General features: G+C 41.0%; 1 protein-coding gene across 3 annotated transcripts in view; it reads left to right on the top strand.

Moving 5' to 3' along the window:
- The first annotated feature begins 583 nt into the window (after positions 1-583).
- FZD6 (frizzled class receptor 6) overlaps positions 584-26,562 on the top strand; it is a 29,440-nt gene continuing 3,461 nt past the window's right edge. Inside the window, exons 1-5 of one of the 3 annotated variants that reach the window (XM_082285325.1) lie at positions 584-616; positions 1,113-1,493; positions 19,749-19,945; positions 22,341-23,358; positions 25,706-25,854. In XM_082285325.1, coding sequence (XP_082141451.1) covers positions 1,314-1,493; positions 19,749-19,945; positions 22,341-23,358; positions 25,706-25,854 — 1,544 coding nt within the window. In that variant the 5' untranslated portion in view covers positions 584-616; positions 1,113-1,313. Of the gene's footprint in view, positions 617-883; positions 1,494-9,911; positions 10,002-19,748; positions 19,946-22,340; positions 23,359-25,705; positions 25,855-26,562 lie in introns of those variants that run through there. The other 2 variants (XM_082285324.1, XM_082285326.1) reach the window with 2 other exon arrangements.

A 26,562-nucleotide genomic window follows, 5' to 3' on the forward strand; every position in this document is an offset into this window, starting at 1 on the left:
TGCACCCGTTGTCTCCCGAGGATTCGGGCCTTTTGCAGGACGGTGTGGCAGCCAGGGGGGCAGCCAGGGTGACAGTGAAGGTGGCAGCGAAGGTGGCAGCCAGGGTGGCAGTGAAAGTGTCAGCGAAGGTACCGGCGAAGGTGTCAGCGCGGGGCCGGGCGCCCTCTGTGGCGGAGCCCTCCCGCCCCGCAGAGGCCGAGGTGCGTTTGGAAACAGTCCTCGAGACCGCTTCCAACAGCGGGACAGGTTCATGTTCCGACACTTGAATGTCTGTAAGCTGCCTTCAGAATTTATACAGTGCATTACAGAGATGTTTATGAAAACTCCAGTGCCGAGTCAGTTTGAAGGGATTTTCACGCCGTTTGTGTGTGTGCTACAGTCCCGGAGCCCTTCTCGGCCGGGGCCCACGGACAGCCCGGGGCCGCGGCGACACAGGCCGGGTGCCGGGTGCCGGGTGCCGGGTTCCTGCTCCCCGCGGCCCCGCGGCCCCGGCCGGGGCCCCGCCCGCCGGCACCGGCCCCCACCGGGGCGGGAAGGTGCGGCCGCCCCGCCCCGCCCGCCAGACGCCACATCCTGCAGGTACCGCGGGGCGGCCATCGCGGAGGGGCCGCCGCCGGTGAGTGCAGCGGGCAGCGAGTCGGGCCCCGTCCAGTCTCGTCCCGGGGAGCAGCGACTCCAACTCGGAGCGTTGCTGCGGGTGGCCGCCGGGAGGCGGTCCCGGTGAGGGGGTGGCGGGGGCGCGGCCCGGGCGTGGCGGGGATGCGGCGCCGGGGCCGCGCCCGGCGAGCCCCGGGTCCTGGGCGGACTGCACTGCCGGGCCCGCGGGCGCCGCTTCCCAGGGCGGGGCTGGGAACGGGGCGCTGGGAGCGGCGGTGGCTCCGGGGCCCGGGCGGGAGCGGGGGGCGAACGCGCCGCTCCCGGAGCGCGGCTGCGCCGAGCCGCGGCCCCGACAGGGTGTGGGGGGCCAGGGAGAGGCCCCGGGGCACCCGGCCCGGCCGGAGCTGCCCTCTTGCCTGCAGGCCGGGGGGGAGGCCGAACTTGGCCTTCGGACGGGTGGTCACCGTCGGGTTGTTTCTGGTATTCACTTCTCTGTCCCGTCTTCGCACGTACAGGTTCGAAGAAGAAGGGATTTAGTAAAATCGCTCTCAGCTAAAATAGGGCAATACCTAAAGCAGCTGTGACGAGTCTGATTGTGTGCCTTACTGCCTTGCGCTGGAGCCAGCAGAGGAAGATGCGTGTTTTTATCCTTGTGCAACGCCGGTCTGTCTAACTACTGAATAGAGCGATGTGCTGAAGCTGGAGATCCTGACAAAATGGGAGCACTCATGTTCTCTACGACCTGCAGTTTACTTCTAGCTCTGGTGCAAGGACACAGCTTATTCACATGTGAGCCAATTACTATTTCCAGATGTTCAGGAATGCCTTACAATATGACTTTTTTCCCAAACATCATGGGACACTATGATCAGGACACGGCTGCTCGCAAAATGGACGTAAGTTCTCCCCCTCACCCCCTCCCCCCACCAATGATAGTATGTAACAAATTTGTCATTAAGAAATTATTTGGGATACCTGTTGCACTGAATGACGACGCTGATAATGTTTAGTGAGTAGATGTTTCTTGAAACAGAGTGTTCTAGAGCTTCTTGGTTGCATAAACACTATGTAAGGGAGCTAGTGATTTCCTCCCTCCACCCTGCCTTGGATCCTGTATTAGAGTGGAAGAGGAATGGGTGTAGCACAGCAATGTGGCTATTCAGAGCATTTTGGCAGAGCTGGTCACATATAGCTCAGGCACCTTACTGTTATACAGAGCAATTGTTGAAATTCTCAGGGGAAATGGTTTGTGCTATCCTGGCCTGCCTGAACTCAGTGCAAAAGTCATATTTAGAAGATGCTTTTTGCTCCTCTCTCAGCTTACATCTACTAAGGAGAAGCACCTGCAGTTATTCTTAGCCCTGTTCTCCATTGTGGATTTTCCATTCTGTTGTCTTCTGACCAGATGCTGAAACTTCTGACTGAAAGGGCAACTTTGCTCTTTTAAACTGAAAATAAGCACTTTTCTTACCTGAACTGGCTGTAAGTGTGGCTCCCCTGAGAATATGCCATGTTGTGGAAAGGCTTTGCCCATAGCAATACCTGTAAAGGGCGAGAGCCTCTCTGGGTGAGAGGCTTGTAAAACAAGTTTTGAACCTGTTTTAATAATGGCTTTTCAGTGGTAAGAGGAGGGGGAAAATCTTAACACAGGTCTTGAAAAGCTCAGTGTCTTGTGCTATGCAGAGAGTGAAACAAGTGAGGTGAAGATTAAGTTTCTATTTAAAAAAATTATGTGTGGTGTTGGAGGTACTGCTACTAAAATCTTATTTGCATACTCTTTACTGAGCTTGGAGGAGGAGCTTGGTTCAGTTGCCAAAACATGTTTTTAGCGTTGCTTGGGATAATCACAATTCCCTGTTTAGCCACCAGTTGCCAGCCTGGAATGGCACAGGCTTTGGTCTCACATTGTTTTTGTCAGCCTGGTGTAGATGTATGGGAAATTCTGGTATCAAATATTAAGCCATCTGTAAGCAAGCAACTGAATTCAGCTGCAGATCTCTGACAAATTGAGGGCTTTTAAGTTGGAAGGCAGGCTGTAGGCTTCAGTTGTGAACTGTGCAGTTCTTCTCTAGTTGTCATTTGTCAGGAATGCTTCCTGCAGTGTCTGCCACTTTATCTCTGCAGGTACGCTGCTGCTTTTTACTTGGTGTGTCTTAACTGCAGCCATTGAGCCAGTGCTTGTCAGTATTTGTGCCTTCCAGTCATGCTGCTGTTGGGGCACAGAGACCACAGAGCCAGTTTTATTAGGTTGCTATGTCTGACTTTTCTCAAATGTCAGTAACTTGTGCCTAGTGCATGTGTGGAGGGAGTTCCTTCTGGAAAGGATTCATGGCTTACCTTATGTATAGCTATTTACCTTCTTGTATAGCTACTTCATTAGAAATTGTGTGGTAGTGAGAAGTTCTGTTGTTTTCTCTCTTTTTCTGTCCTGTCACTCTTATAACCTGACTACTACAGTGGTTGATCACTATTCAGCTAACTGGCTGGGTGGCTGTGGGGAACAACAGTGTCTATTAGGATTTGGTTTCCCTACCCTCTTTGATTGGCTTCCTAGTCTCCTGTCATTCCCACTGCCTGGCCTCTAATTTGGTATTCCTTACTACTATGGTGCTGTGCAGACATTTCTGAACTGCCTCTTATGTGGTTGTCTGCCTGCCTTTATTTGTGGTCCAGCAGTGATGGTGGATTGCTTGGTCGAAGTGAATTTTTAGGGCAGCTGCTTTACAGGTGAAAAGGAGTTTGCTCCCGTTCTGTATGAAGCTAGTGTTGAATCCACTGGTAGCGGTTAGATTTGGAATTAGTATGGTAAAAACTTATGGTGGTTCATTGCTGGGCCTTCCTTCTGCGAGGGACCAGTGTGTACCAATGTCACTTACACATTTTAATGTCATTCTGCATGTCATTCAGTAATGGCGCCAGTGTGTCCATAGTTGGTTGTAACAGAGAACCTTCTCAGGATTGTTAAAGGGTTCTGCCTTTCAGGGAACTTGGTGTTGCAGCAAGGGAGGAGGAGTCACTGACTTCTGGAATAGTGTTTTCATTTCGTTTTGCAGCCATAAAGAGGCAGCAGGTTGGGAGGTGGAGGAGACTGCTGTTGTTTTAAAAGCTTGAATTTTTCTGTATTTTTCAGTCTAAACTTCATTCATACCAAAGAAAGAATTTTAATAGCATGTTTGCACTCCATGGAAGTGCTTTCTTCTGATCCACAGTAGGAGTGCTTAAAGGCTTTCTTTTTTAATTCTACCTTGCTCTTCCCCCTCCCCTCCCCCTGCCTGTTCTCAAGATTGGGCATGAGATTTACATCTTTGCATGTAAGGTCTCACTGGGTTTTGAGGTTGAGGCCTGCAGTGTTTTGCTCCCTGTATCATAGTTGACTTTGAGTAAGATGCTTAATCATGCAATCCTAAGGCACAAGGTAGAGACGTCTTGAAGAAATCAAAAATATTTTGTGCAGAGAGAGCCTTAATGTTAGTCCATTTTTATGTTTCTGTCCCCTCTAAAAACTTTTGGAAAGTGTTTACTCTCCAAAAGGACCAAGATTTGTCAAGAGGATAAGTCTCACCTCAAGGTGAAGCTCACTCTCCAAAACAGTGGTAACTCACAATGTCCTACGCTGAAGGCTCTACAGGTGTGTTCTGCTGCAAGGGAGTGTTGTGTAGCCAGAAGAGCTGTGCTTTCCATCTGCTGGTGCACAGAGTCTTCTGTACAGTTCCTCTGATTTCTGGGAATGTGTTAAATTGGTATTTCTGGATGGTGTCTTCATAGTAATCCTCCAGGAGAGGATGATGTGGAGCTACTGTCTCAGATAATGGTTGTCTTCTGGGAAAGCAGCTGATACATGGTCTTACAATTCTGCCTCATGTATCAGCTGTTCATAATGATGTGCTATAAACCAGAACACTGAAGCACTGGAGCAGGAAAATTACTAACTCAGTCCTAGGGCCTCTGTTATGGATGTTCTGGCTGGTGAGGATAGTCCCTCTGGGATCTTGTTTTCTGCAGTAAAAAATACATAATTTCCAGTTGTTCCCTCCATTCACATATTTATTTATTTAGTTTAATTCTGAGCTTTCAACTTGGCAGACTGAGCTTTGACTTCTTGAGTTTTACTTTATATTTGGATTAGTTTTGTTTACACAACAAATGGTGATTTTAGGGAAGTAAAACCTCATGGTTTTGTGGTGTGAAGTTTTGTGCATGTTTGCTAAACAGCTGCATGACTGTGGAATCTGATTAGTTGCAGATGCCTACCATCTCTGTATCTCAAAGCAGTTTAACAGTAACACTGCTCTTGTTACTACTGGTTCAGGTTGGGAGATGGAAGATCTAGGGTTTGTCTGATGAAGAAAATCAGTGGACATAGCAGAAGATCTGGTTCATTACAGTTGTACTTAAGTATGTGTAACTCCCCCTTGTGGTCATCCACAAAAACAAGTCACTTCTAATTCCAGAGTAATTCCTACTTTAACTACCCTGGAATAGGTTGTTAACTGAAGGCATTATTCCAGCAAGGCAGAGAGTTAACTGTGCTGTAACTTACATTCATATCTCTTAATCTGTTCTGCTGCAGTTCTGGAATGTGTCCACAGGAAACAAGCCTGTAAGAGTTCCTGATGTGTGCAAGATCCACAGGTCTGTAGAAGTACAAAGGGAAAAGGCTTGCCAGTGAGTTTTTAGAGCAGACTATAGAAAACACTGGAAAATGTTGCACAGAGAACAAAAAAGTACCTCAGAGAGACTGAAAAAATGATTCAGTAGTGATTTTTCCATTCACTTCTGAGTTCGTGGCCATGTGCCAGAGTATGTGTGTGTGTGTCTGTGGAGAGTTAAGTGCAGCTGGCTGCAGCAGACAGAAATTGTGAGAGAACTGGGGTCACTTTAGACAAAGCCATTTAGAGGGGGTTAAAAAGTACCTGTAAAAGTTTTAACACTGAAGTTGCATGAGTTAAAATTTGTAATGTAATGGCATAATTTGCTTCCACTAAATACAAATTTACAGTTAATTCAATAGAACAGTACTTAAAAAAAACCTGTAAACTTGGTGTCTGCAAGCTTAAATTGGTGTGTGTGTGCACACAGGAAGGAGAAAGCTGTCTGCCATTGTAGGTTGGGAGTTTTGGGAAGATAAGTGCTCTTTTGTGAAAAGGTTATTACTAGGATATCCTGCAAAGTAGCACAGGTGTGAGTTTCCTTAATCTCTGGAGACAGCCATCTTTGCTTCTCGCTTGTACTCCACATGAGCAGTGCTTGGTGTAATATATGAACCACTAGTACTTAAAAGCATAAATCTCAGCATCTCTTAGGAAAACAGCCAATATTCTCAATCTACTTGGAGTTACATTTTGTCCCTGGTGCTGCTGTAGACCCTAAAGTGGAGAATGTGTGCAGAGGTGTGGACGTTGGCCCAACGGAACAAGCACAAAGGACTCTTTAATTCATATTTAGTTTGTAACATTTTTGTTGTATCTTTACCACGGTACTAAGGAGCAGGGAAGGCTTTTGTAAAAAGTGGTAAATGTAGAACATCATGTGTTACTGTGTACAAACTAAGGTAACTTCACTAGCTTCTCAGCATGTAGTGTTGGTCACAAAAGACTGTGGTGATGAAACAGTTGAATTGATGCTTGTTAAATAGAAGTTGGCAGATACCAAAGTATTTTTTTTGGATACTTCATATGGCTCTAAGGAAATACAAGGCAGTATAACTGACTTCTCTGCTGGTTATGTCTCTAGAAATAGTTGGACGTGAGTAATTCAATTTTGAGCATCACCGTGGAACTTGCAGAAAAGCATTGACTAAGGGGTCGAAAACATGAGTTATCTGTTTAATTTTGTAAAATACCATAAAAATTTGGGGTGTAAGTTCATTTTTCTGCTCTCTTGCTCTCAGGTATTCCAAAGAAACATACATTATCTTTAGTTCTTAGATTGGTGCTTATAGCAACATTCATAAACCATTTTTGCTGATTCCTATGGGTACAGTAAACTACAGCCACTAAAAGAGTGTTTGTTACCTATAGTACTGAGGTCCTTCAAGTGTGATTGGCTTGTGCAGATTAACTGAAAGCAGACAGGCGAATGTGTTTAATCCTGTTACCCTGGATTTAAGCATATCAGTCATCCACAAAATCTGCTGTATGGCTGCTGGTGTGGGGTCAGTATCTCTGACCGAGGAAGCTGTGACCGGTCTGGAGAGATGGTCCCGAGAGAGATCGTCTTCCCGGGGCCCGGTGTCTTCCCTCAGCTGCTGGCTGGAGGGCCCGTGCAGAGGCTGTCAGCTCTTTAGTGATTGTCAGCTCGTGATTTCAGCTCAGCTCTGCAGGGCAGCCACTAGGCCAGGCCAGGGAGAGAGAGACGAGAGGCTCGTGTGTAGCTGTTCCACACGAGGCAGCTTTATTAGTCCGCACTCGACGAAGGGAGGCTAGGGATGAGCACACTCTCCCCCTCGCACGGACAGGGGGCTGGCTTTATAGGGATACAGGGGGTGGGTATCAGAGGGTAAGGGCCAATGGGCTACAAAGGATCTGCATAGGGTCTCCCAGAGGATTCGGGGTTTGTCTTCTTCTCCCTGTAACTGCAAAGTAGCTGCCTTTCCAGGGGAGTTCTGCTGGGAGGTTAAGCACTCTCCTTATCTCAGCAGATGTCCCTCCAGGGGGGTGCTGGGTATACCCCACAGTGCTGCTGCTTTCTCTGAACAGCAGTACTTGTCCACTTGATAACATGAATAGCACTGCCTTGCTCTTTGTTCTGCAAGGATGCTATTTAGAATGCATGGGAGTCCAAAGTAATGTATGCCTGACAAAGAGATGATAGCTGAGGTTCTTGGAGATGGTGTTGACAGTGTGATTCCAAGAGCCTCCTCTTTATCCATGTTCAGAGGCTATGTCTACACTAGCAAATAATTTGGTGTTACAAGAGTGGATCACAAGGTGAAGTTGTCAGCACACTTCTTACCTGTGTGCTGCCTGAGATGGAGGAGTTTTACTCTGGGCTATATTTTGGCTAGTCTCACTGTGCATGAGGCCTGAAGCTGACCTAAGGAAGGCAGTCTTGCAGATCTTTCTCAACAGCTGACTTCTGAGAAATACTGTGATATCTTGTTGTTTGTCTCCTGCAGATGTCTGTCCATTCTGCAGTGCCCTGGTTAATGTTCAAGTGTAGCTGCAAGCTTAGTCTCGCTGTGCAGCCTTGCCTCTGATTCCTTCTTCTCCACACTCAAATCTGAAATGTGGTTATTGGCTAAACTAAGGCAGTGACGGACTTAGTCCTGCAGCTGTAGCCTACTCCAAGAGGACACCTGTGGATGAATGGAACAGCTTCCCTGAAACTATTTATATAGAGAAGGAAAACAGGAACAGAGCTACTGAGTTTGGAACTACTTTGCCTTCATTGATGGGAGGAAGTTAAGGCTTGGGAGCTGAGCTGTCTGCTGAGAACACACCGTTCTTGGAGTTGGGGAAAGCAAGAAGTGGGTACAAAGCTTTGAGACACAGGTGCAATTTCCATATTGTCTTAGTGTTTTCGTGGAAGTGACTGTTGCCCAGTGGAACTTTGTGAACTTTACCTGGTCATTAGCAAAACCTAGCATTAGATTAGGTAGGACAGGTCTGCTGAGGGTGATGTGGTGACCACAGTTTTGTAGGACAGGTCTGCTGAGGGTGATGTGATGACCACGATTTTGAAGGTCATCTTCACATATCTTTCTCTGAATAGTAAGAAAGTGGACAAAATTGTATACTGTTGTGTGCTGGTGGCCCTCTGCTGTCCTTGAGTTGTCAGACTGTGTGGGATCAAAACTGAGTAACAGCTCACGCCCAGTGCATTGGCCCACAGCAGCTCTGGCAACAGCGACTGGATTGTCTTGAAGGCTTTGGTGAACTAAGGTACATTGGTGGACATCTTTGCAAGGCTCATGATGTTTATGTCATCTCTACAAATCTAGCCTAAGAATGGCAGAGGATCCTGATGTCTTTCTGAAGAGAGCTTTGTGGTGTTTAGGTGTGAGATGCTCTTTGTCCGCAGTGCTGCATGGGTCAGGAGGCTGGATGGAGCTCGAGCCTTTGTTGCCTGCTGGTGAATGTGGGATGCAGGTTTAGTTTTCCATTTGCAAGATGGATGTTCAGGGTGACAACTTGGCTACAAAATGTTACCTATGCCTTCATTGATAAAGACCACAAAAAGCAAATGGTTCAGAAAAGAACCACATGGGATGAGGAGTGTGGTCAAATGTCCATGATTTCTTTTCTAGTTTGACAGTGCAATGATTAAATCTGTCGATTTCTAAAACTACTATTGTGTCATCTCTTTAGTTCTCTATTGCATTCCAGAGTAGGGGGCGGGAGTATCTGCACCACAAAACTTGCTGCCTTTTTTTGTCTCTCAGTGTTGACTGCTGATTCACCAACCTTTAGGGGCAAACACGGTTCCTTGGTCACATGGTTGCCTTTTTGGGTCTTTTTCATGTATTTGTGTGCATCTGTGATTGTTGTAACACATTGGTAATTTGCCTGCCAGAGGAAAAGATGCATATGTCTCCCCTCTTCTTCTGAACTATGTAGTGTAGATGAGTGGAGACTTAGTTGAGTTCTGCTTAGCTATTGGAAGAAGTGTGCAGGGGTTGTGTAAGTGCTGTGTAAGTAGGTACTGTAGATGGGGGGAGAGAGGCCTGGATGATCAGTCTTTGTAGGACAGTAAGGATGACCTCTTACCAAAGATACCTCTCCTCTAGACAAGAGCTTCCTGGGAGAAAAAAAAAAAAAAATAAATCCATCTTTCCTGTACTTAAACTTCAGGTAGATCAAGTTATTTCAGAGAATAACCACATCCTTCCAAGTTTGGCTCATGCTGTATTCCCCAGAGGGCCTGCATAACCAGATTTCTTTAGTCTCAGTAGCTACTGCCACAAAGCACTTAGTGGCTGAACTTTCCACACAATTGTCCTGCATACAAAAATTAAAAGCAGTTTTTTGGAGAGGGACTGTACCCATCCAGCCTCATGGTGACCTAGCAATACCTGTTTACTGGACGTTGTGTCCCAGCTGCATATTGTTTCACACGAGCTAACGCTCTTGCAAGGAAGGTACAAGGTGCACCATTCTAAGAATCCAGTTGGGTGGGGGATCTCTCTGGGGATTATACCTAGAGCTACAAACAGAACATTAAATGCCGAAGGTTTTAATATGGCCCACAAATCATAATGTGACAGAGAGGAAGAAAGGTGGCTTTGAGTTTTTAGAACAGGAGAAATTGGGAGGATAATGAGGGGAAAGTCACCAAAACGAGCACTGTGGAGTAACAATAAGGAAACAGTGTCTAATGCAGGCATTCAACACTGGGTGTCTCAAAGTATGACCAGCTGGAAATAGTGAAAGCAGAAGGCAGAGGTAATGATTGCAGATGCTGAGGTAGGTGACTGCAGCTTCATGGGCTTCAGCTTGGTCAGATGACTTGTGCATGCCTGCCTGACATCTCCTACATCGTAACAAAGTTGGGGGGTTTTGAGACTACTAAGGTTTTCATTTAAGACTGCTTAAAAATGCATGAAGTAGGCAAGAAAGAAATGGTGCAGGGTTGCTACTCTGGTGACTTGGGCGGTGCTGTTGTGCTCCACACTCACAGAGAGAGGGGGAAGCACGAATCTGGATGACTTTTGGAACCAGGGCAGTAATGACTTCTCTTGGAATTTCCTTGAAATGGGGAGCTTTTTAAAAGATAACAGACGGTCTATCAACATTATTACAGGTAACCCTTTACATTGAATTCTGCACAAAAAGTTTAGCAATAAATCCAGTTACTCCTGTAATACATGGCAAATACATGGAGAATTTAAAATTTGAAATTCTTATGCTACCACAGTCCAGATGTAATGAAGCTCTGTCTAGACTTCTGATGTTTGAGAGCCTGCAATATACTTTCCTTCAGTTAACTTATATTTGTTTGTCCTTTAAGCTCTGTATAGTTTACACAAAACCTAAACCAGATACAATGTATAATTGAAAACCTTCATATAACTAGATCAGTTCTGTAATGCTTGGGAAAAAGCTCTCATGTTTGTTAAGAACTGAAAATTGCAGAGGCTGGAATATCTGTAATTTAGGTCAAGCTGTAATTTAGGGTGAAACAAAAAATGCAGAGAACTTTGGTAATAAGCTGTTTTGAAAAGTATTGGAAATACTTGTACTTTCATTTGCTTCAGATAGTGAGATGTAATATTCCTGTTTATATTGTTTATAACCTTTGACATAGTTAAAAAATATAGGGACATATGTATTTTTATTTTGCATGTGAAAATACTTAAAGGGAAAATATGGAATTAAATTGTTTTACTACAGAAAGAAATTCTTATGCTAGATTCCTGTATGGGCCATTCACTTGAGTTGGACTTAATCCTAGTGAATCCCTTCCAACTCAGAATATTTAGTAGCTCTGTATAGTTAATGCAAAACAATTCAGAGTGTATAAAAGTAAAAAAGCAGAATAGCCTGCTTTGTCTTTCTGTGTCTGTGCCCATTTATACTGTCAATAGCAATGTTAGTGCCCAGGTGTGGTGCTGGAGTAGTTTTTTGGAGTTCGTTTTATTTATTTTTTTTTTTTTTAAGTGCATGAGTGCCTTGCTGTCCTGTTGATCTTTGAAAACATTCCCCCATGTGCCTTATCCTTACCCTGGCAGGATTTTTGATTAATATTCCCATAACCTTTGAATAGCTAATATGAAAGTTCAGGCCATTATACGTGTACATATATATATGCATATATATATATGTGGACACATATATGTGTGTGTGTATATATATATATGTGTGTGTATGTATATTGCATGTGTTGGGGTGAATGACAGTGAAGAATTTGCAGATAGATTCGTTCTTGTTGCAGATATATTGAACATTTAGCTTAGCTGCTGAGTGCCTTGGCTCCCTGAGCAGTTGCACAGCCCGGGATCTGAACTCTTGCCTGGATAGTTCAGCTGATGGGTGATGAAGCTCAGTCCCGCCGAGCCTGCCCCGACGGGCACCTGGCTGCCTGCCGGCCAGTCCCTGGGAGCTTTACAGTGCAGGGGTTTTTAGGATCAGCTGCCAACCTTTGCCCTCTGAACTCCGATGTTCAGGCGCTGGCCGGTAGGCAGCGCCTGGCCCGGACGGCTGTGGGAAGAGCACTGCTGGGAACAGTCCAGCTTTTCAGCCGCTGCACGCTGGGCTGTCCCCACGCTTTGTTTGCAGCCCTTTGACAGTCTAGGTGCATGTGTTGCCTTTGCTGTTCGGTTGAAGGACAAAAATAAGCTTTTATCTTTGCAAACATCTTTCACAGCAGAACAGCATCATTTGTCCCGCTGGCTTGTTTACTACCCTTTTCTTTTCTCTACACCACCGCCACCCTCTACGAGCTCTTTGAACTCCAGATTTTCCTGGAGTAGGGAACTTCAACTATTGTCTTTTCAACTTGGCAACCTACTTTGTAATCTGACAAAATAGTTCATTCTTATCTATGTAAATGTTAAATTGATTACATTTTTAAATATTTGAAAAGCTTTTAGATTAAAAACAACTTCATATACTTTTAGTCTATTGTGGAAGCTGCAGAAAGTAATGCTGCTTTTTAAAAAGCAGCTTATTAAAACAGAAATCAAATTCATGTGTGTTTGATGGTTTTCTTTTACCTCTGTTAAATCAGGATGCACAAAAAATACATAATGAGCTTACAAGTATTTATATTTCTAATATATATATCTTATATACATTTATAGCTAAAATATTTTGTTCCTATTGATGACTTTCAGTCCTGAAAAACTTTTGTTGTTTTACCCATGTAATTTTAACTGACTTGAGAAAATACAGATTACAACTGATACTTCCTGCTGGCAGCAGTAGCTGATTATTACCCACAACTCAGGTAGGGACATGGAGTATATGGGCCCTCGAATGAGTTCATACCATGTTCCTTGGTAGTTTAAAGGATGGTTGGCATTGCACTAACATTTTTTGAGCATTCCCATGTTCCTGTTTTGCAGTTCTGCTGTTAAGTAGCAGCTTTTAGCAGGCACGTAGCAACAAGACACTGACACTTAAACTGCCTAGGCCTCCTGCAAAATCCTTACATGCCAGATTAAGTGTATTTAACTTGCCTTTGATCTAAATTCATCAATGTAACTTCCAGTGGGAAGAACCTAGTCTTTTCTCAACCTTTCTTTGAATCTATTGAACTTGAAAATTTCATCCTTAATTCAGTTTCATGTGTTGGGACATTTATTTATCATGACTTAGTTAATTGTGCATGAATTAGAAGTCAGAGATTCTTGGCAGCTGCTTCACTATGGCCATCGGCAAATTGCCACCCTTGCCAGCCCATTTAGGAATTGCATGAAGGCATTAACCTCTCTGGGTGTGATGCTAATCTTGTTTGCATCCAGGCCAGAATAACTCTATTGTAACAGTAGTGTAGGATTAAATCAACCGTGCCATACTTGCTCCGCTGTTTTTAATTGAAACAGATTGTCATTGTAAAAGTGGCTAAAGATACTGTGAAGATTGTTAGCAAAACTCTATGAGTGTGAAGAGTAATTACTGTCTCTTCTGAGATCATTTATGTGCACTGTGATTGACAGTGGCTGTATTTCCTGGCTATCACATCTGAAAACTTATATATTTATAAATATATTTGGTTTAGGGTTTGAGGCTGTACTTAATTCTGTAGTGACTGGATAGTAGGTGTGTTTGTATGGTACTTTAAATTATTAATAATTAATTTTTAATTATTAATCATTAAGGTGCCCTGTGAGAAGCAAGGGAGTTGGCGATCCTTCTGGGTCCCTTCCAACTTGAGATATTCCATGACTCTAATTATTCATTATTTAGGTAGGTGTTATTTCCTGTAAAGCAGGTAACATAGTTACATGAATTGCAATGTGTATCTTTGATATAGTAGGTAGGAATCTGAGGTGCACAGTGTAGTATAATTGTAGAAATACAGACTTAAGCCTGCCTTTGCTTCAGTGACTGAAATACAGTTATGTAAGCAACAAAGTTGAAATGTTATTGCTTTAAGTCACAAGATCTGTATCAAAGGGGTGACATGGCTTAACACTGAGACAGTTGGTGTCTGTGATTGTTTAACTTAGTTAACCTCAGTGTTAACTAGATTAATGAAGCTAAATGTTTTAACATGGTAGGTAGAACTCAGTGGTTAGGAGAACAGGTTGTTGCTGTCTTAGATATCTGACTCCAGTGGCTGAACAAAAGCTCGAATCCTCTGTGTATCTCAGCAATTCAAGGTATTTCCTGTCTCTTACAATAAAGGTTTGCCATAGATGATTGTAACAGAGACCTTGATAATTCAATCCACAGTTTTCTATATTATCTAGGTATCTCTATGACATTAACCAGCAGGGTACAGGAGACTATTTTCACTTACTTGTTTTGGCATATGCTGGTGGTTATCATACATCAGAGCCCCAGAGACTGATCATCTCTGGTAATGCTTTTCTCTAGGATCAGACTGAGATGAGGTACAACAGAGTGTTTGGAATGTCTGCATGGAATAATGAACTTGATTCTTTTGTGTCTTGGAGTTGTAAGCCTGCTAAGCACAAAACAGAGAAGCATGCTGAGCACAGGATTCACATATACTTCTAGGTTGCAATTTACTTGGCAAAGCACATTTAAGAATTTAGACATTTATTTCCGTGTTTTGCACCATTTGTTTTCTCTTGTCTCAGTTGTGTTACTGTTTGTAGAACCACACCATAACTGGATTTCTGAGGTAGCTTGGCTTTACAGCTGGAGAAAATATAACATAGACACACCTCATAAGGAATCTAGGACTTAGTAAGGTGTTCATGTTTTGTTAGTGGAAAGTTTTCATCCCACTGCAGTCCTCAGTTCTTCACTGATACTGCTTGAGGCAGTGCCCCTCTTGCTGTTACAGACTGCATCATCTTTCACTTTACAGTTGCTATTAGTTTGTTGGTTTGTTTTTTTTTATTTGTGGTGTTGTTTTTTTAAGATTGTTACTGTATTCTAGCTTGCCTTATATTTACTGAGTTTTGCTTCCTGTTGTCAAGAAGATAAGAATTTATATTTCAGGATTTATATTGGCTGTGTGAGGCTCCATTTCTGTTTTTTCAAGAGTCTGGTTCCATTCTAACATTTTTAACATTCTTGTCACTCAATGTGCAGATTTTCATCTCTTCTTCATATGACAGGACAGTGGTTGCTAATGCTTGAAATGCCAAGTGCCTTGGTTTCCTGGAAGAGCAAATTTTGTGAGTTTGTGCCACATGCAGACCCTGAACTTCCTGAAGAGAGGAGGATAATGGTATAAGATTCTGAGTTTAATCCCAGACTTGGATGCTTAGGACACCAGCATGTGCATGCATGCAGCTTACCCAGCTAACCACTTGGGTAAAAAGTGGTTCGTGGCTGGGACATCCATGGTTCACATGAAGTGCCCTTGAAGCCACTGGATCTTAACTGTCAGTGAGCTTGTGATCTTGACTTTACTTTTTGCTTCCAGACTGTGCAGCTGGAGGAGCAAATATTTTGGTTTTGGTAAGATTTTGCTTTTATGGTCCATCAGGAAATGCAGACATACTATTTTCTGTGAGGAGACTTTTCCGTTTTGGCTAGCTGGAAATGAAGCCCACATTTAAAAATACCTCATTGTTAGCAGAGTTCCAGGCACAATTCACTAACACTTCTGCTGTTCTTAAATGGTAGAAGTAGGCAGTTGCTGAAATAAATCTGTGTTTTACAAATCCCATTTGTGTGTGCTTGAGGCAAAGTTTTACACTGTATAGAGTTTTTTTGGTTGAGAAAACTCATTGGCTGCAAAATCTATTAGAGTTTTTTGAGGGACTCCATACTTTTGTTGAAAGGGATAATTCAGATGGTATATTATATATACTTCAGTTTTCAAAAACTTGGTCACAGCCTATGTTTTTTTAAGACTCTGCTGGTAACCCATTGGAGACTTTGTTTTCCAATGCCTGCCTAAATAAGAAGAAGAAAAGTAGAAATAAATAAATAAATGTTTTTTCCCAATAAGAGATATTAAATCCTGAGCTGATCGTTTCATGCTATACCAAATAATTTACTAGAGTGGTTGCCCTTAGTTACTTGTACTGAAACCTCTGATACCCAACTAATTCATAAATGCGCCTAAAAGAGGGGTGCATACTAAATTTGCTGAGAAAACAAAATGGGTTGAAAGAATTGCAGAAATATCTTGTGCTAGAAGCAACTAGACAATAAAATGGTAGCTGGGATTTAGGGTAGGGAAATGCAGAGTAATAAGTGTGGGGGAAAATAACTCCCAGAGTAATAAATATGGGGGGAAAATAACACCCACTATCCATACAAGTGGGTGGGCACAATATTTTATCAGTTACTGTCACTCCGAAAGTCTTTGTTGTCACTGGAAATGTGATGTCAGTGTTCAAATGTAGTCAAGGCAAATAGAAGGCAAAGTATGTTATGAAAGGAACAGAAATCAAAATTTAAAGCATTACCATACTAATATATAAATATATAAATGATAATAGGAGGACAAAATGACATGGAAAAAGTGTAGTGCGATCTGTTAGCTGTTTGTCAAAACACACATTAGGCTGCAAAACCCAAAGTTACAATAAACAGATAAAATGCAGTATTTTCTCAGCAATGCCGGCTTAAATTATGCAGGATAACTCACTGCTGTAGTATTTTACAAAGGGTTTAAGCTTAAGTGATTGAAAAAGGGATAAGATGCGTTTCAGGAAGAAAGGTTTGTCACTGTCTTTTCAACACAGTGGTTGTGTTACAGCGTGCAGCTTGTTTCGTAAACCCTTGTTTGTAGGAAACTGGGGGAGATATCGGGTTGTCTTATTACAAAGCCCCTTGCTACCAGCCAGGGTGGAATGAGGTGTCCAGCTGAATGGTCTAACTCGGGAGGACAGCTTGTGTTTTCAGAACATCAAACTTCTTGCTCTTGTGCTCATACTCTCAAGTATCAGAAGGTAAATATTTTTAGCAAGCTGAAATAAATAAAATAAATACTGTAAGAACAGTTACTCTTGGCAGCCAAGTCTTTGGAATTCTACTCTGATTGCTTTATAGGCTAAATATAGCATTCTTCCAAAAAATTTGCATTTTTCAATTTATTGGTTAGGGTGGTTTTGCATTTAAATAAAATATGCTCTTTAAACGAGTGTTTAGACAATGACAATATGCTTTAGTAAAACTCTTGCAAACATTTTATTTTTGCTTGTTGTTCATTATCTACCTCTAATATACAGTATCATTGTAGATATTGTAATTCTTGTGATATTCTAGCTTTTAAGTAGCTTCATATAACAGAAACTCTGCTGGAGTAGTAAAGGTTGTTTTTATGTCCTGACTTTCTTCACTGGAAGTTTTCTTTATGTTAATTTTCTGTATCAAAGGAGCAAGCTTGAAATATGTAACCTTATTAGCTATGTCGGAAAATGCTATTTAAAAACTGTTGAGTTGCTTATCAAAATAGTTGGTAAAATACCTCTGTAGGTAAAGTTGGTTTCATTGATATAAATATTGAGATTTTTTAAAATCTTTACTTTTCTAGATGAGGTTGCTGAAAAAGTTTTTGGCAGGTAGTCCAAAACTTGCTCTAGAAAATTAATTTTACATTTTATCAAGTGAGATGAGCTATGGGGGACAAGAAGGAAGAATTCACAACAATCAAGACAAATTCTACAAGAATTTGTATGTCAAAATGTCAAAAGTAAACTCAATTTCTGTAACAATTGAATATGACTACCCAGGCTATTGTCTTTATCCTAAGTTGCAGGAAGAACAGAGCAAATGTAAATTAACATCTGAGAAGAAAAGAAAAATCATAATTATGCAAAGGGAATTTAATTCATTTAGGGTAAGCTCCTGACTACTTTTTTCATCTGAAGCTGTGCAGCCTTTAGGAAATAATCTAATTTAGGGAACTGGAACACAGTATACCAGAACTGCCTTTCTCTCCCTGTCATGAAATACTCAAATCTTGGGTTCCAGCAAAGACAGCTCCAGAGCAGGCATCCAGAGAGGGGATCGAACTTCTTTGTGCATGTTGTAATGGCATGTGCAGATTCAGCACACAGCTGGAGTGCTCTGAAGGGTACTGCCAACGTTTTTTTGGTTTATCATAAAGCACTTTTATGTTATTTTTGCTCTGCCTTGTCATCTTCCTTCCTCCCCACACATTCCTGTATTTATTACCAAGGTCCCTTGAGGACTTGTACATACTCCATTTTGTAAGGGAAATCTATTTATCAATGTCTTCTCTTTTAAACTGCATGTTCAGTAGTAAGACTTGCTCTTTGACAAGGATATATATATATAAAATAATAAAAAACCATATATCTATCTGGGTTACTTAAAAGCTGAAAGAAGTAAGGATGCTGTTCTGAACTCAGAACCTAATCCTTCCTTTTACAGCCATTGGTTGAATGTTTGAAAGACATAGATATTGGTGGCAAAGAATTAAAAAAAGATCTTACTAAATAAAAATCTTAAAGCTTGGCCTACTTTGAAAATTCTATACAGTGTCCCTGTTTAACATCACACTTCACAGTGTGTTAAATACTGTTTTAGCTTTCCTGACGCATGAATTTTGCTATTTACATGTGGTGTGAAGGTTCCTTATTCCTGAAATACAAGAGCTTTAAACAAAAAGACAGCTTAAAAAGCACTTAGGCTGACGTGATGCTGCAGCTGGATTTCACCCTCAGCCATGGGTTAGTTCCCTCCCAGTGGTGTTTAAATCAGCTTGTTACAGTCTCACAAGCTGGAGCAGGAAGGGTACCTGGTGTGGCAGGCACTGCGGTGAGCAGCACCCTGCAGTGCATCCAGAGCTTAGGGCCGGTTGGAGCAGCAGCGGGATCGCAGCCTTCCAGCACGGGCACACCCCCCAGCTGGGCTGCCCTGCGCTCTGCTTCCCTCCCTTTTCCCTGGGACTCCTTGCAGGCCTGGTGAGCGAGCTGGAGCTGACTGATCCGTCCTGCCTGCCACCCCAGTGCTTCTGTGTGGGTCAGATGTTGTCACACCATGTGTGTGCCTTGTGTCCTGGCAGTGCCTGGCACCTCGTGGCCCTACCTGGTCTGGAATGGAGTATCCATGCCCAGTCACCGAGAGCTCACCAACACATGGTTGGCTGCTTCAGTTTTATTTCTGCCTGTGCTCTCTCATGCGAGGCCCTGCTTCCACAGCCCCCCAGCTCCTCTGCTCCCTCCTGTGGGCCCCGATGCTGTGGACGTTGGGCCCTGTAGGATTAGGAGGGTGCCAGTGATGCTGTCAGCGTGGCAGCTCTCACTTCCATAAGCTGTGCTTAAATCAGTGCAGAGCACTTGCAAAAATGACTGATAACTCCTGCTTTGTCTGAAATTTGCGCACACAGTAGTACTAGGGCCAAAAAAATTTGCCCTAATAATAAAGCTGGGAAAATGTAGAAAGGAAAGGCTGGGTTTTTTTACTTAAAAGCCTGACCATGAATAATCAATTGAATGAATTGAGCAGAAAAAGTTAAACTTCGTTCTGTGAATTCTCTAGTGAGAACAGTCATCAATTACTCACTGCCTGGTACTTGGTAATACAGGCAAAGAAATTCTCAGTCATGTTGAGCGAGATTTGAAATGAGATATTTAAAAATGAGAAATAATGATATTTGATTCTCAGTAATCAAAGAAAACCCCAAATTTCTTTAGAGTGAGAGAAGATGAGTACAACACACCACTTAGGAGTGAAAATGTAATCTAACAGGAACTACAGGAACAGACACACCTTGAAAAACCTCAGGGCATTTGTTTAGAAGCTGACTGGTGTACAAAGGAACTCAGTGTTTTACTCTATTTTTTAAATATGTTGGACATTCATAATACCTTTCAGATTTCTAATGTTGTCAAATAGGAAAAATGAAGTTTGGGTAGTCAGAGATTTTCCAAGAGCCTGGGGCAAGGGCTGGGCTTGAAGTGTTAATGGATCCTCTTGCCACTCAGGCCAGTGGGTTTTGCTTTTTCAAAACTGCTGAACAAACATTATTTTCTGGTATCTTTTCAAACCTACATAGAATCAAATGTGAGCCCTAATGATGAAAGTTAGTTTTGGTGCTTTGAATTATCTTTTTAAAATTGCTAACCAAAGCCTTTTTCTACCCTGTAGCCTTTTCTTATTCTTATGAATCTTCACTGTTCACCAGACGTCCACACATTTCTGTGCAGAGCCTTTGTCCCTGCCTGCCTAGATCAGATTCACGTGATTCACCCATGTCGAAGCCTCTGTGAGAAAGTGTATTCGGACTGTAAGCAGTTGATGGACACTTTTGGAATTGCATGGCCTGAAGAGCTGGAATGCAGCAGGTATTTTTCATATTGACAGGTGGTGGGAGTGGTATTTTCATATTTGACCTAGACTGAGTTGAAAATCTGGGACAGAATGCTAAATATCACCTAGCTGTAACTTCCTTAGTATGCTGACTCTGCAGTGCTTATGCATGGGACCATTTCTGTATTAAAACTTTTTTGTTATTCAAATGGTCACCTGCATTTTCTGCAGCACATCTTTTCAATAATCAGATCTCTGCAATAGCTTTTTTACTATAAATTTCCAAAAGTTTTAAATATTATATGTTACAGCATAGATTTTGCTTTGGTATCTGATCTCTAAACTAGGGATGATCATGCTTACTATACTAGGGGTTTTAGAAGTAATCATCATAAGATAATGAAATATAGAATATTCTGTATTTGAACAGACACAGAACATTAAATAGTAGAAACCATATCTTGCTCCTAACTGCTTAAATGTGCAAACCTAGTCTTGTGTTGCTTTTCCTGTACTGCCTGCCAACTCTCTTGTTTGAAATGTCACCTTTTCCTCAAAAGTGTTTCCTGTTTCAGATAGAGGACAGTTAATACTTCATTTGGGGAAAAGATGTCTATATATTTTAAGTGGAAACTACTGGAAGCACTCCAGTGCAATCTTCTTGAGATTCTGACCTCCAGCTGTGGATATTTATAAATTACTAAGGCCAGATTTTTTGTTTTTGTTTGTTTGTTAACACACATCAGGTCAAGAGGTACAGGAAAGGAGCAGAGACTGGAAACTCAAATAATTTTTCTAACTCACATGCAGTTGCTAATCTGTGATAAGGCTGAGGGAGAGCTGGGACAGTAGTCCTGTGCATGGCCTCTGATAGAAATCACTATTGGAGTGAATATGACAAGTGGCATTAATGCCATTCCCCATGCAGAAAAACAGAAGTTGTAGGGTTTTACAACAAGAAGGCATTAACTTCTCCCATCTTCTGTGAGGTTCTATGCAACAATAGTGTCCCTCAGCACAGCAACTATCTTCAAGGACTGTTTTGAAAAAATAGGACAATTACAAGTGAATCCTATTATTCAATATATCTTTAAATGACATTTTAAACCAAATTATCTTTTTTGCAGGATTTAGTACAGCTCCAAATTATTTTATTACTGCAAGCATTTACTGAAAATGAACCTTTCCTGTTCATATGTGAATTGATATCTCTCTGGTAGCCAGTACTGAAAAGTCCATGTCCATGTTCTGAGAAGTCCAGGATGTTCTTAGAGCAGCAGAGATCCTGCTGCTGGAGCCCATGGAAGAGGAGCTGGCATGAGCATGGACAGTAACTGGAATACTGAGGTTCACACTTCTGTATTCTTACAGACATACATGAAGCCAATTAAGACAATGCTTAAATGAAGTTCACTCTTCACATGAAGTTTCCACATGTACTGCTCCAGACTGTGGTTAATGAAAGAATCTGCCATAGAATCGGTTTTCTTAACAATTAGTCTGGATTTACTTGGACAGCATGATAATGCAGTAAAACAGAGAACTGAAGGAGTTTTTAGCTTGAGCTGAGCTTGGATACTGAATTGAGGGACTCTTGTAATAATGTTTGACAAAGACTGTTGAGATAACAGAATTTGACTTTAACAGCTAGAATGCAGAACTTGTTCCTTTTTAACATAAGCTTGGAATGCATATGAACATAAATCCCATTTTGAGTAAATGCTTACCTACTTGAGTTATATAATCTTGTTTGAAGATACATCCAGCACTGCAAATATGGTATTACCTACATAAAATTGCATCTTGTGTCCAATTAAAGCCTTAAACAATTAAATCTTGAGCAGTTTTTCAATAAACATCATACAGCTAGAAAATTGCTAAGATATTAATAATTTTTTACAGTGCTTGTATTTTCTGCCTGTGGTTTTTTTCAGTTAGGTAGTTTATTGTTGTTGACAATGAATAGCAGTACAGCACAAAAAATTATATTAATCATGTGCTAGTTATCAGTTATGATGTCAGTCTTCTTCCTTAATTGAAGCTCGCATTTGGACAAGATTTTTTGCTGTCTTCAACACTCTGTGTTCGAAATTTAAAGAAAAAACTGCTGTAAATATTTTATGTACACATGTAAAAGTTTAGTAGAATCTTAAATTGTAGAATGGTTGCAATTGGAGTCGTATTTCATAAACTATAAAACAACAGCTAGAGAGCAACAGTTAAATAAACACATTTAAAATCTTCTAAAATGCAGATATTTGAAGTTTGGCTTTTATAATGCCATCTGATTTTTTTTCATATAATGCATATTTGCATTATCTATAAAATTTTAACAGTGCTTAGTATCAGATTTTTCTCATATTTCTAAGAAGTAGTTCTAGTTGAGAATGAGGACTATTGAGATATTTTCTCTTCTGTTTATTTATTTAGACTAATCAATTGTGATGAGACTGTTCCTGCCACTGCTGCTGTAACCACAAACATTCATGGAACCCAGAAGACCCCAAGCCAGATCCGAAGGGATTATGGATTCTGGTGTCCCCGGCACCTACACACTAGCAATGGACAAGGCTACAAGTTTCTAGGAATTGATCAGTGTGCACCCCCATGCCCCAATATGTACTTCAAAAATTATGAATTGGATGTGGCAAAAAGCTTCATTGGAATAGTTTCAATCTTTTGTCTTTGTGCTACACTTTTCACGTTCCTGACTTTTTTGATTGATGTTAAAAGGTTTAGGTACCCAGAGAGACCCATCATATATTACTCTGTCTGTTACAGCATAGTCTCTCTAATGTACTTTATTGGATTTTTACTTGGGAACAGAACTGCCTGTAATGAGGCAGATGATAAGTTAGAAATTGGTGAAACAGTTGTTCTTGGCTCCCAAAACAAAGCCTGTACTGTCCTTTTCATGGTTTTGTACTTTTTCACTATGGCAGGAACTATCTGGTGGGTGATTCTGACAATCACTTGGTTCCTTGCAGCAGGAAGAAAATGGAGCTGTGAAGCTATTGCACAAAAGGCCATGTGGTTCCATGCAGTCGCCTGGGGAATACCTGGTTTTCTAACCATTATGCTCCTTGCGATGAACAAAGTTGAAGGGGACAATATCAGTGGAGTTTGTTTTGTGGGTCTCTATGACCTGGACGCCTCTCTGTACTTCGTGCTTTTGCCGTTGTGCCTTTGTGTTTTTTTTGGTCTCTCTCTCCTTTTAGCTGGCATTATTTCTCTAAACCACGTGCGGCAGGTCATTCAGCATGATGGCAGGAACCAGGAGAAGCTCAAGAAATTCATGATCCGAATTGGAGTTTTTAGTGGTTTGTACTTGGTGCCACTCGTGGCACTTCTTGGATGTTACGTTTATGAACTGGTGAACCGGAAAATCTGGGAAACTACTTGGGTGTTTGACCACTGTGACCAGTACCATATTCCTTGTCCTTATCAGGCAAGTAACATTTTCCTTTATAAATAATACTATAATGTTAATTAGCAAAACCCCTTATGCGTATCTGCCATGCAATGAGTAAATTATTTTCATGTAAAGTAATCAGTTCAAAATCATGGAGTGATTAATTCCTCTGTAAGTCAAAATCAGTGGAATGTTACTTTTGCTTTTAAAATTTTAATCTAGTTGGTAGCATTCAGCAATTAAATTCCAGCTCTAACAGAATATATAACTTTTTTATGGTATTTGAACTTCATGTTACAAATTGTGATGGAGGAGGGTCATTCTCCCCACTATTTGTTTCTAAAAGTATTTGCTTAGTACTTGGGTGCCAAGTTCAGTATCAAACTGCGTAAGTTGAATTTTCATCAATTTCAGTTGAAGCTAAAATAATGATTTTTGAAAATTGGGAGTAAATTGGATTTTAAATGCTGCCTATAACCACAGATTTGAAATCACTTTTTTCTTTTCTTTAAAGTGTGGAAGTGTAAACCATTTGAAATTACAGAACAAATTTTCAATAGATTTTTTCCACAATAGCTGTCATTTGCAGGCTGATTTTCAGAAATGTGAGGAATTCTTTATAAAGGAACCAACCAAAAAAAGAAAGCAAATAAGGAAAAAAAACCTCAACCACACTTAAAATTGTGGAGGTGGTTGTATTTAACATTTGCCTCTTAAAATCAAACTTCCTTGGAAAGACTTTTAAATTAAATCTGCCTATGTTCATTAAATCTGTTGCAGTTTCAGGGAGTGTTACATACTTACAGGTATTGTTTCTTTCCATTTAAGAACTAATATATAAGAAGACAAGGTCATCAAGAGAAATACAAGTGTCTCATGTCATCTTTCATTGCATCACACTTCCCATCTATGTTTTTGCTGCAATAAACTATCATTAAAAATGAGGAATAAACCATAGGCATTATGGAATGATAAAGATTGATCTCTTTACATTCTTAAACATTACTTACTATCCTCTAGATTTAAGTCAGTGTAGGCTGAGAATAGCACAGCTCACAGACAAGACAATTATTTTGGCTTCCAATTATTAGCAAGTGTATTTTGGCTTCAGTGGGTTTTATTCTGAGCTCTGTATAAACCTAAATGCTTTGGAATATACAAGTTTGAAAACAAGACTTTTATGCTTTAAAAAAAAAATCAAGAAACTTGTTTTGTAGTGCTTGACTGTAACAGCTTGGCATAATAACACAAAGCATGTGTTTTTAGCCTTTAATTAGCCCATTGGAAGGAAGAAATAGCAACATTAAATATTGCACAAAGATCTACTCTATGGGATCTGTCCCTATAAGAGACAGTGTGTGCTAATTGTGGAATAGCTTAAAGTGCTTGGCCTTCACTTACCTGAGCTGGCTTGTAGACTTTTGTTACGTTTGCCAGATGAAAACCAAATGAAAACAAACTGAAGTAGCTAATGTTACCTGGCCAACAAAAATAGTGACTTTCATAGATGGGTCTGGCAGATGAGACAAGTAGCATAAATTAAATTTGCAGCATGAGAGCAGAAGATAATGATCTCTCACTGAGTTAAATGTCTGAGCTCCTATGATACAGTTCTGCAAATAGGTGGATTAATTTTGCAATAAACAGAAAGCTACTGTGTAGTTCTCTGCGGCTCCTTGAAGATGCTGTCTAATCAGATTAACTCCCAACTAATCCTTCCAGTACCTGAAGGGAGCCTACAAGAAAGAGGAAGAGAGACTTTCTATGAGGGCATGTAGTAACAGGACAAGGGGGAATAGCTTTGAACTGAAAAGTGAGTAAGTTTAGATTAGATATTAGGAAGAAATCCTTTACTTTAAAGGTGGAGAGGCACTGAAACAGGTTTCTCAGAGAAGTTACGGACACCTCATCCCTGGAAGTGTTCAAGGCCAGGCTGGATGGGGCCTTGATCAACCTGGTCTACTGGGAAGTGTCCCTGCCTGTGGCAGCTGGGGTGGAACTTGATGATCTTTAAGGTCCCTTCCAACCCAAACCATTCTGTGATTCTGTGAGCCACTTGCTGTTTCTTTTAAGTTGAAGGGATCAATCTTTGACACTTACCTCTGGAGAACATGTTTACTAATACTATTACTCCCCAAATTATCTTTCCTTTCAATTTAGAAGAAAAACATTTCCTTCTGACAGATCTCTTCTGTGTGTATATTCAGCTGAACCACATCTGACTTGACACTACATGTCTGATGTTTGTCCGCTGTACAAGCCTCAACAAAGAACAACAGTCATAAGGAGAAAGTCTCTCATTTGAGAAATTTGTTTTCCTCATTTAAAAAAATCAACAAGTATATTTTCTTCTTTACATTTATTAAACTTTGGTATCTTCTAGGCAAAGGCACTAGCAAGACCGGAAATATTTTTGTTTCTGATGAAATATTTGCTAACATTAATTGTTGGCATATCTCCAGTGTTCTGGGTGGGAAGTAAAAAGACCTGTTCCGAATGGGCCAATTTCTTCAACAGAAACCGCAAAAGAGAGTAAGAAATTTTTTTTCTCTGTTTTTTAAAGTGTATACCTAAATTTGGCTTTCAGACATGTTTCTTTATATATAGCTCAGGTAATCAAAATATTGTCCTCAGACCCTAAATGCTGCTTTGGGCATCAGCAGAAGTCCATTGGAGTCTGGGGAAGTTTTACATATGCAGTGACTTTTTGACAACATTCTCAGAATACAGAAAATATTTTCCTCTGCTGATTTCTCTCTTGTAGAGCAGAAGGTGTGTTGCTGTTTTAGCATTGGCTAATACATCTCTGGTTTCCAGCTGAAGGAGGGAAGATAATTTCAGCCATCAGTTTAGTCCTTTTCATGCGTTGTGACCACTTCATTTGACACAGTACAGACACTATGTTTACTGTCATGCAATAATAATATCCTCTCTTCTCCTCTGCCAGGCTTGTCTTATTTTAAAATTAATATTCATTGAACCCTCCTTAGTATCACTTTTATTGCATTAATCTAGTCTTGCTTTTTTTTTTTTCTTTTTAATGAAACAGAAGAATTCAGTTTTATTATCTAATTTTAGCAAATTTGTATCTATGGATTTAAACAGCTTGTAAATTTTGTCTCAATTTCTTGTAGTTGTCATTTTTTCAATTATTTTTTATGCCTTGATTATTTCTTTTCAGATTATCTGTTACTTATTAATTATACTGTGGTTTTAGATAATTTTGTTTCTTTGGATTTC

This window comes from Coloeus monedula (genome assembly GCF_965178545.1).
Source record: "Coloeus monedula genome assembly, chromosome: 1".
Classification (NCBI taxonomy): Eukaryota; Metazoa; Chordata; class Aves; order Passeriformes; family Corvidae; genus Coloeus; species Coloeus monedula.